The 10,460-nt window shown below is 45.2% G+C and overlaps 1 protein-coding gene across 1 annotated transcript; it reads right to left on the bottom strand.

The window, feature by feature from the left end:
- Positions 1-850: 850 nt before the first annotated feature.
- On the bottom strand, positions 851-10,240 carry EDEM2 (ER degradation enhancer, mannosidase alpha-like 2; the record flags this gene model as incomplete). The annotated part of the gene is made up of 8 exons (XM_010190043.1): positions 851-1,373; positions 2,423-2,544; positions 3,677-3,821; positions 5,421-5,545; positions 6,229-6,370; positions 7,524-7,735; positions 9,008-9,133; positions 10,135-10,240. Coding segments are annotated over 8 exons (1,470 nt in total), but the record flags the coding sequence as incomplete, so codon positions are not given.
- Positions 10,241-10,460: the final 220 nt, after the last annotated feature.

Raw genomic sequence — 10,460 nt, forward strand, 5'->3', positions numbered from 1 at the left:
CTCCGCGTGCACCGTGCCGCCGTCGGCCGCGGGGGCCGCTGGGAAATGTAGTCCGGCAGGGAGCGGCGCGCATGCGCAGAGCCGCCATAGGCCGCGGAGCATGCCGGGAGGAAGGGTTTTATTGCCGTTAAAACACCTACATGTGCTTTACTATTGCTTTTATGGATGTCTGCAGCAAGGGAAAGCTGCATTTCACTCTGAACCAAGTCCCCTTCCATCCTACCCTTATAGTAAAGCTCAGCTGGGCCACCCCGCGCCCTGCTTCACTGCCTGCGGTGGCTGATGCAAGTGAGGCCCCAAAAGGAAGTTTAAAAGAGGAAGAAATTGGGGACATTTAATAGGAAAAGCGTGTTAGAGTCTGTAAGAAGCAAGCAAGCTCCAGTGCAGAGTAAATAAAACCTTCGCTAGTCCGTGCTCCACCTCAGTTTGCAGGCGACGTTACCTGGATGCTCACTGAATTGGTTTCAGGCAGTTAATACTGACTCACGCTGATTTTACATACATAGGAACTGAGCAATTTTTACTGCAAGTTGTTGCAATAAAATAAAACTTAATGTTGCAAGTGCTCTCCTCCCGATGCCATCCTTCATGCTCAACAGAGATGCTAGATCTACAAATCTGAGCCTTCACCTCACGAACAGAAAGGTTTTCTTCACTGATCATTGCTCTCTCAAGCGAATAAAGAGATCAGCAACTTCACAGCATTAACAGCTGATATCTGAATCCCGTTCTATGAATTGACAGTAGCAGGATTTAATGGGAAGCTGTTTCACTTTATGATACAATTCACATTGTGAGGTACGACTTTTTTCCATTATGAAACTATAAAAATATATTCCCAGAGTCTGAATCAGTAACTTAAACTGACAATGGAAATAGAATCAGGTGTTATCTAGGAAGACCTGTCCCAGTACTGCAAGTTTAGAGTTAAAAGATTGACTGGGGCAACTCAGGAGGGAGTGTGAGCTCTTCTTGGAGTTTCTTTTCTCTTCACCCTTCTCTGAAGAGGCATCTTCAGGGTCTTTCGAAACTTTCTCTTCACCGTGGTTGGAAGCTCTTTTTAAAGGGATTTTTTTGTTTTTCTTCAGTGAGTAAAATTCCCGCATCAAGTCTTCCACCTCCCACTGCTCTTCCTTCCACTTCCTACAGCAATGCAGCGCAGCGGGGTCTATAGGATGAGCTTCAGTGTTGAAGACGTATCCTCCAGCATCCAAGACGCATTCCCCGTACGGTGTAATCACCACATCAAAGGCTGACCCGTCATTGTGTATGAAGTTGTCTGGGTCAAACAGCAGGTACAAGTATTTCACTGTTTCAGCCAGAAAGAAGGATTCCATGCGGTTATCCAGTCTGTGATCTCTCAAGTCTTTGATCTACAACAGAAGAAATACAGTGGGTTGTAGTTACAGCAAATTCAGTCAGTTACAAACTTAGGGGGGGAAAGTAAAACCAGCTTGCAACTCCTGTCAGTTAATGTGAATTAACATCTAGTAGCTACCAAGACACAGCAGGCAGTAGAAGCTTCTGATGCTTTCCCATGTTTTGGGCCTTGGTGCAACACCCAATGATAGAATTTGTCCCACTGTTCAAGCTGTGAGGGAAGTTAGTACTGGAAACATGACGAGCAGTTACCAGATTGGCTTAACAGAGAAATACGAGGGGTTTATTTGAAAAAGAAGTCATGTTTCACAGAATCCCAGACCGTTAGGGATTGGAAGGGACCTCAAAAGCTCATCCAGTCCAATCCCCCTGCCGGAGCAGGAACACCCAGATGAGGTTACACAGGAAGGCGTCCAGGCGGGTTTTGAATGTCTGCAGAGAAGGAGACTCCACAACCTCTCTGGGCAGCCTGGGCCAGGGCTCTGTCACCCTCACTGAGAAGAAGTTTCTTCTCCAATTGAAGTGGAACCTCCTGTGTTCCAGTTTGTGTCCGTTACCCCTTGTCCTATCATTGTTTGTCACCGAGAAGAGCCTGGCTCCATCCTCGTGACACTCACCCTTTCAATATTTATAACCATGAATGAGGTCTCCCCTCAGTCTCCTCTTCTGCAAACTAAAGAGCCCCAGCTCCCTCAGCCGCTCCTCAGAAGGGAGATGCTCCACTCCCTCCATCATCTTTGTAGCCCTATGCTGGACTCTCTCCAGCAGTTCCTGTCCTTGAACTGAGGGGCCCAGAACTGGACACAATATTCCAGATGTGGTCTCACCAGGGCAGAGTAGAGGGGGAGGAGAACCTCTCTGCCCTACAACCACCCCCCTCCTGATACACCCCAGGATGCCATTGGCCTTCTCGGCCACAAGGGCACAGTATCAACTGAAGTGATCACTTGACTCAATGGCAAAACATCATTCATGACAAAACTTCCTAAAAGCTGATTTCTTGCAGCCATTTAGCTGCCTTAGCAGTTGATTCAGCACTCACAGTTGCAAATCCGCAGTCCACCTTGCTGATCTTCTCTATTGACTCCACCGCATCTCTCCCCAGTTCCAAGAGCGTGGGGTCTCTGGTGGCGCGGTACAGGTACATTGCACTCTCAATCAGCTCTGCATAAAAAAACCCCACCATGCATTTGCAAGCATAAAGATTACAAAACCATGCACACAGGGAAGAAAAGAGATCCCTTGACCTAATTTAACAGTACTACTTCAAGGTGACCAGGAAAACAGTCAAGGCTTGCCTTGTATTTCCTCTGGCTCAAAGCTCAGACACTAAGGATGTGCTACAAAGACTGCATCAGCTCAGGTACGAGTGAATGATGCTGCCCTCCCACATTCAGAGAGTGGGAGGGGAGCAAGAGAGAAAAGGATTACAACTCAGTTGTCAAATGAAGAAAGATGTTTCTAGAAGAAACTGATCCCATAAAATACAGTTTCTAAGCACTACTGTAAGCCTCTGAAACAGGGGTATCTAAACCACCATGAGAACAGCCACCATGGAAATACTCTGTATAGGCAATGCACACACTGTGCTGTGCTTACTAACTACAGAAACAGGTCTTTTGGGATGCTGTAATACACTTTAAATTTAATGCTGGTGACTAGATTGGGTAGAAGTGTCCAATGTGGATGTCACCTGAGCACTCAGACCATAAGGAAATTAATTAATCTCATTTACAAAGCTTTACTGATCTAATAATCAGGTGTGAATTTATTTTTTTTGTCAGTTATTAAAAAAAACACACAGAAAAAGGATCATTTCATTGCAGCACCACAGACAACAAAGAATCCTCTTATGCTGAGCTTTACCAGTGCAACTAGAGTAAGATTTTTTCAGGAACTCAGCAGAACTAGAGGGGTCTATTCATACTTGCTTTCACTTCCTAAATTTAAAGGACACAAGCAGTCACATTAATGTTTCACATGACTTTAAAACATCCCAAATCAGACAGTCTAACGCTTAAAAACATTTCAAATGCTACGACGTGAACCCAATTCATTAACAAGCCCCTACATACAGCAACAGTGTGGTTTGCTTCCTTTAAGAGGTAGCGCTGCCTTTGTGAACGGCAGAAAGCAAAATGTGTGGCTTTGACTATGGAAATCACTGGTGAAACACACACAGGAACTGAGTCAAAGCAAAACTGGGGAGGAACTTTAGGAGGGCAGGTGTTGCTGACATTTGATCTTAACACCAGAGCAAAAGCTCCATGCTCCTTTTGATTTCATCTCTGCTTACCAGGCCTGAGCGGGTATCCTTCTCTCTTGTCCACCGTGTAGCCCTGGGGGATGTTGTAGAACTCGGGCAGCCCACCAAACTGCTTCCAGACCGTGTAGTAGTTGAGGAAGGTGCGCATGGCGTTATCGACATCCCCGATGAGGCTCTGAGTGGAAACAATGAGCAAAGCAACATCTGGATGAAGAAGAAACAGCACAGGGATTGATTCAATAACACGCTATAGCCAAAGCAAGAGATGGTGACAAAAACGGGGTCGTTCAGCCGGCCTGTATGGTGTAACTGATATTTAGGTGGAGAGAGAGAGAAAAAGTTAGTCACAAAGTCCGAGTCATGTACACCATGTAGCTGCACGCCTGGAAGCATGAAACTCAGCACTGGGTGAGGTGGCAAGCACTGGAGGTAGCAACCATCACTAGATCCATATCTGGTGTTATCTGGATGCCTGGAGGAGTGGGAGACGAGGCAGAGGCCTTGTGGTCCCAGTCCCCCATTTCTTTCCCACTCAAACAAAGGAGCCATTCCCTCTACCCATGGGGGTGTGAATTAACGGACTTTGTGACATTAACATAAGTGATAAGGTTGTCTATGGTCATCCCCACTCGCAGGTATGCCCGGTGATGTAATGCAGGAATTTGAGTATAAATATCACCCCAATTTTGGCCCAAAAAGGGAGACAGGATGAACTCAGAACCATACCAATGACTGGATGGATTGACGAATTCGCTCCCTCTCCATCCCCACCACTCAGGTCACCTTGTGGGTAAGATTATTTACCTCAGCTAACGCTGAGTGATATATTTCCTCCTCAGGTGTATACTTCCTGAGTGTACTTGATATTTCTCCTCAGGTTCATTTCTAGAATTCCCTGAGTGTATTCTCGGTTTTGCTCCACTGTATTTCTGTTCCAACGGGCTTGTTTATTTGCCAGGCAGCCAGGCTTACTGTGGGCAAGTTGCTGCTGTTGTTGTTAGTGTTTGTGTTTCATAGTGCATTGTTGTTGGTTTATAATAGTTATACAACCTTTAGTGTACCTGTAGCGTATCAATTTATCACTGGCAATCCAAAAGAACCTGCAAATGTTGCTGTAAATAAACAGCTACTATTTGTTTCCCGACTTGCTTCTGCCATGTATTCGATGCTGCCCTCACAAGACCGGATTTATTTCCCTGTTTTTCACAACATCAGGCATGATGACTTGAAAACTGGTAGGACAGAAGAGGAGACAGGTGCTACTTTTCTGTGGGATCACATTCCACACACCTGAAATACTACGAAGTCTCTTTGATTTTTAGTCAACAGACGCTTGGGTTTCTTCAGCCAACATTTCTTTTAGTCAGTCACAGCATCCAGGCTATTTCAGTGGGCTTAACAAATTCCCAGACCAAAGGTAAGAACTGATAAGAATGCAAACGTCACAGTGGGAAAGCATTCACACACATAAAGCATTTATGAGGTGGTGGGAAAAAGAAGTGTGATTTTCTTTTTCCTTATGGGCTATGAAACCACTCTCAGTGGAGTCTGTTACAACAAAACTGCCCTCCAATCTTGCTTAATGGGAGACTTTTTTATAGATGAAGTCAACATCTGCCTTTCTACAGGCTCAGACTACTGCATATTTAACCAGAGATCAAAAGAAACTTTTAAACTAACACAGATGATGGTTACATTTGTAACTTTAATATTAAAGACCCACCCAAGACAGAGGAACAAAACCACAATATGCTACTGGTATGACAGCTCTTACCTGTAGGCCTGGCCAATAGGCCTCCAGGGACTGAAAAACAGGCATGGACACTGTTCCTTTGTACATCTGAACCCAGAGGTACCAGTCATCAAACTTGGTGTAATTTTTGATAGCTTTGTTATATTCTATAAAGAAACATAAATGAGTAGGTAATCCAACAACAACAACAACAACAAAATCTGGTTTTAAGAATGAGAGAAGGCCTCTTTTCACTTGAGCCATGGCAAATGAATGACTTCTCAGGATGCTCACTTTGGTTAGGTTTTGTTATCACAGATTCTTCAAAACTATTGCAACAAAGGAGGAGCAGCTGAGGGAACTGGGCTTGTTTAGCCTGGAGAAGAGAAGGCTGAGGGGAGACCTCATCACCACCTACAACTGCCTCAAGGGAGGGTGTAGAGAGGTGGGTGCTGGGCTCTTCTCCCAGGTGATGGGGGATAGAACAAGGGGAATGGCATCAAGCTGTGCCAAGGGAGGTTCAGGTTAGAGATAAGGAGGAAATTCTTTACTGAGAGGGTCGTCAGAAGCTGGAACAGGCTGCCCAGGGAGGTGGTGGAGTCACCATCCCTGGATGTGTTTAAAGAGCGGGTAGACGAGGTACTTAGGGATATGGTTTAGGGGGTAGACGGGAACGGTTGGACACGATGATCTCAGAGGGCTTTTCCAACCGAGAGATTCTGTGATTCTGTGAAAGGCTCTTGAAAGTAACCTCTGAGATTTTTCAGCTTCTTCCACTGTTCCACGTGCAAAGCTTTCACATGTGCAGTCAAGGTGTTTCTGGGACCCTTTACAGAGAAAAACTGCTCACCTAGAAACATGGACATCAGCTCCCTGTCCTGCAGCAGAATGGCTCCTTTCACAAGGTACTCGAAGTAGGAGTCCACTCCTGCCCCAATGCCAGCATCTTGGGCCACCCACTTGGCAGTTATGACATCAATGTGGTTACCAACCTGGAAGAAGTGAAGGAGGAGGAAAGAGGGAGTTAAAGTGGAAATAAAGCTCATCTACTAAACAGTAATTAAAAAAATCCCCACACCACCACCACACAAGAAACTCTTGACCTTTTTTCAGACCGCCCATTCCACAGATTCACAATGTCTACGTCAGCAAACATTGTCTCCATTACACATTTATCACTACCAGAGAACTACAAACTGGAGAAAATATAACTTTGGAATTTTATGCTTCCAATATAAACGCTGCACTGGCCAAAAACCAATATATACCATTATGCTACCATAAAATACACAATTTCAACATGATGTGTCTGGTCCTAATTCCCATTTTATAAAAGAGTAGAGAAGGATGAAGGTACAAACACAGAGCCAAGGGGGCCAAGGACTTCAAAGGCATGAGAGCTGCCATGCTAATATTTAAATAGATCCTTCAAACCTGGGACTCTTCAGCCTCGAAGCAGACCCAGCTGTTGGACCATAAAATACCAATTGTGACTTGCTTAGTAAAGATGAAAACCCCACAGCTATTCAGTTCCTTTCTTCAACAAGAATTAGGGCTATTGACCAAAAATAAACAGAAGCCAAAGCAAACGAAAGGAAACATTTCTTCAAAGAGCATACAAATAAATCTGTTCCACTTCACATGGGTTCAAAAAGCAGCTACAGAAATTAACTGAAGAAAGACTGATCAAGAGATAGTGAACGCAGAGATAACACTTCCAGCTCTGGATATTCCTAAAACACCAAATCTGTAGAGGCTGGCAATTGCTTGCTGCATTTGCCATGCTCTTTTTCTCTTCCTTAAGCAAACAAGGCATTAGACAGACCTTTTATTTAATCTGTCACAGCTGCTGTTATAAAAACTGCAATGCCCAGCAGAAGGCATTTGTCTCCCAGCCACATCTGTCACGAAACAGAACAATGGCATAATGTTGGGCTGCACCACTAAAATAGACATGTGGGTGCTGCAGGTGTCCAGGAACAACACCAAACACGTGGCTTCAGCCCAGTAAGCAGCACTGGGGTTATTTCTGGTTATTTATCCACTTCTCTTGCCTCTCTGTTTATGCTTTTTTACACTCACAATTGCATCCACGAGACGATACAAAAAACAGGCCAGCAAATTCAAAGTCCATTCCTCACTCACCAGCCCGATATCTGAGCGATTCTTCCACAGCGCCTTCAAAGCCTTCCTGGCAACGTCCTCGAACACCGGGTCACCAGTAAGGTGGCTCAAAGTGGCAAATTCCACTATAAAGGTACCAATGCCAGCAGTACAGGTAACCGGGGTCTCCCCAGGGTTTACTCCGTGCAGCAAGTTCACCGTTCCATATGGCATCCCAGTTGGGGTCTGAAAAGCTGAAACACAGTATTTTTGGTTGACATAACGTTCGCTGTTCCGTGTGACAGACTGCCAAGCAGACGTGCCTCACACTCCACAGCACGCACGCACGAAACAAGACAAGAGCAACTGCAGTAACTGCCAAGAACAAAATGAGAAGCAAAGTGTGAGCCTGAGAGGGGCAGAGAGGGCACTCCAAGCTACACACAGTGCTGGTGAGGAAGTGCAGCTCCCTTCCATCTCGTCCAGAGCAGCAGACTGCATCCTTTTTTTACAGCACAAGCAGGGCAGTCAAAATAGAAATACACACAGCAGACAGCAAAGAGCAAACAATGAGCTTGTGATTACTCAATAGCATCGCAGGGTGCACACCACAGGAGGAAACAGTGCCGTGGTGTCAGGGCACGCATCCCAGCAGCAGCCAACAAAGGGGTAGATAAGGCTGCATCTTCTTGTCTTCACAAGCTTTATTATTTGTATTAAATGTAATTCTCTTCAACAAACCATAGACAAACTGATGTGTGAAGTGTATACAACACTTGGCATGCATATATACAACTGGTATCACTTCACAATCACTTCACAGCACTTCACAACCTTTACCCCACAAGCTAAACTTGTTTTAAGCTCACGGAATGCAGGAGTTTTATAAGTTTGTGCATAAAGCGGTGCCACCTTCACCAAACACACCAGACACCTCAGGAGGTGATCATCCCCCTGTACTTGGCACTGGTGAGGCTGCACCTCGAGTGCTGTGTTCAGTTCTGAGCCCCTCACTATAAGAAGGATGTTGAGATTGTGGAGCGTGTTCAGAGAAGAGCCACAAGGATGGGGAGGGCTCTGGAGAACAAGCCTTGTGAGGAGCGGCTGAGGGAACTGGGCTTGTTTAGCCTGGAGAAGAGAAGGCTGAGGGGAGACCTCAGCACCACCTACAACTGCCTCAAGGGAGGTTGTGGAGAGGTGGGTGCTGGGCTCTTCTCCCAGGTGATGGGGGATAGAACAAGGGGAAACGGCACCAAGCTGTGTCAAGGGAGGTTCAGGTCAGAGCTAAGGAGGAAGTTCTTTACTGAGAGGGTCGTCAGAAGCTGGCACAGGCTGCCCAGGGAGGTGGTGGAGTCACCATCCCTGGATGTGTTTAAAGAGCGGGTAGATGAGGTACTTAGGGATATGGTTTAGGGGGTAGACAGGAACGGTTGGACGTGATGATCTCGGAGGTCTTTTCCAACCGAGCAATTCTGTGTGATTCTGTGGAACTACAATACAGTGACACAAACCAGATCTGCTCTCACCTGGGAGGAGTTTGCGAGCTGCTTCCTCTGCCATCCTGAGGAGAGGTCCAGAGCACGGCCATCCTGCTTCTACTTCAACACCAGCCTTCTTCGACAGCAAGTGAGCTGAAAGGAGACCACCCACCACTGGAAGGTGCACAGCAAGAATCTCATTAGGGAATGTGGAGGAAGAATGAAATCCAAAGCTAGTTCTACTTATTTGTATTTATCATGATGCAGAGGCAGTGTTTATGGAGAAGTGAGACGGCTTGTCTTTAACAGTCTAATTCAGCATGCCACACAAAAAAGTTGCTGGTTTATTTCTTCCTGCCTGTTTGCAACAAGTAGCAGATACTCCATTATTTTAGAACATCAGATCCTGCTTGCCTTGCTATATCTGCAGAGAATCAGAGAGCTAACAGTACAAGGAACACAAACCTCTAGGACAAGAATTGTTTCATTTCTTCCCGGCAACTTAATGCTATGTCTGTGTAAATTAACACAGTGTACCTCCTTAAATTCCTTGGAGAAAAAGGTCTAGGCCAGCGTCCAGAATTTCAGACTGACAGAGGCAGGGAGTTATTAGCTCTTTTCATGGGCTTGTCTACTGCCACGTAACAGGCAGAAACACAGAGAAATTACACAGCTGTGAAAATTGGCTCAGCAGTATTTGACAGGAGAAACAAAATAAGCATAACTAATAGATCTGTTCCTTGCCAGGGTCTTTTAGTTGGACACAGTACTGAAGCAGTTAGGCAGTACAGGACTTCAAAGGCCTTTGTGATTTTCAAAAAAGAGACAAGTTACACTTTACGATGCTAGAGCAAGAAATTAATAAATCTCTATTCCAAAACAGTATCTAAAAAAAGATAATATACGATTTGTGCTGTTTCAGTGGAAAAGATGTTTATTCCAAAGGCTAAATCCTGGCACCAGACCACTGAAACTACCACGTCTACTTCACTCTGTGTCGAGGCAGGAAGCAGAAAGGTGATGTGCAAAGACAAAAAGGAAGTGACATTTGTTTGGGATATTTCTGTGTGTTTAGGTGTTACACTTGCATCCCAAATTCACTCTGACCATTACCTCGCATTACCTCTGTGTACAGTTAAAATCCAGCATCAACACTACAGAAGAACCCACCTCACCTCGAATGTTAGTTTCAAAGACAGACGCGTTGACATCGATATCAAAATCCACCCCATCCTGCAGCACGTTGACGACCCGCTGGAACTCGGAAACATTTCCCAAGATCTGCAGGGGATGTGGGACAATAACGAATAAGGCTCAGAGTTTATGGGAAAGCAGAGGCACAATTCAATCTTCGAGGCTATTTCTAGTTCTGTTTTAATCTTTTTGTGAACTCACTAACTGCAAATAGTACTAAAAAAGCAACTGACTGTTTCATCTCATTTCAAAACATTTTCTGTGCACAGTTTAGGTCTTTATTGCAGAGCTAGAAGGGGCCTGGAGC

Source organism: Mesitornis unicolor, unplaced genomic scaffold (assembly GCF_000695765.1).
Source record: "Mesitornis unicolor isolate BGI_N332 unplaced genomic scaffold, ASM69576v1 scaffold18178, whole genome shotgun sequence".
Classification (NCBI taxonomy): Eukaryota; Metazoa; Chordata; class Aves; order Mesitornithiformes; family Mesitornithidae; genus Mesitornis; species Mesitornis unicolor.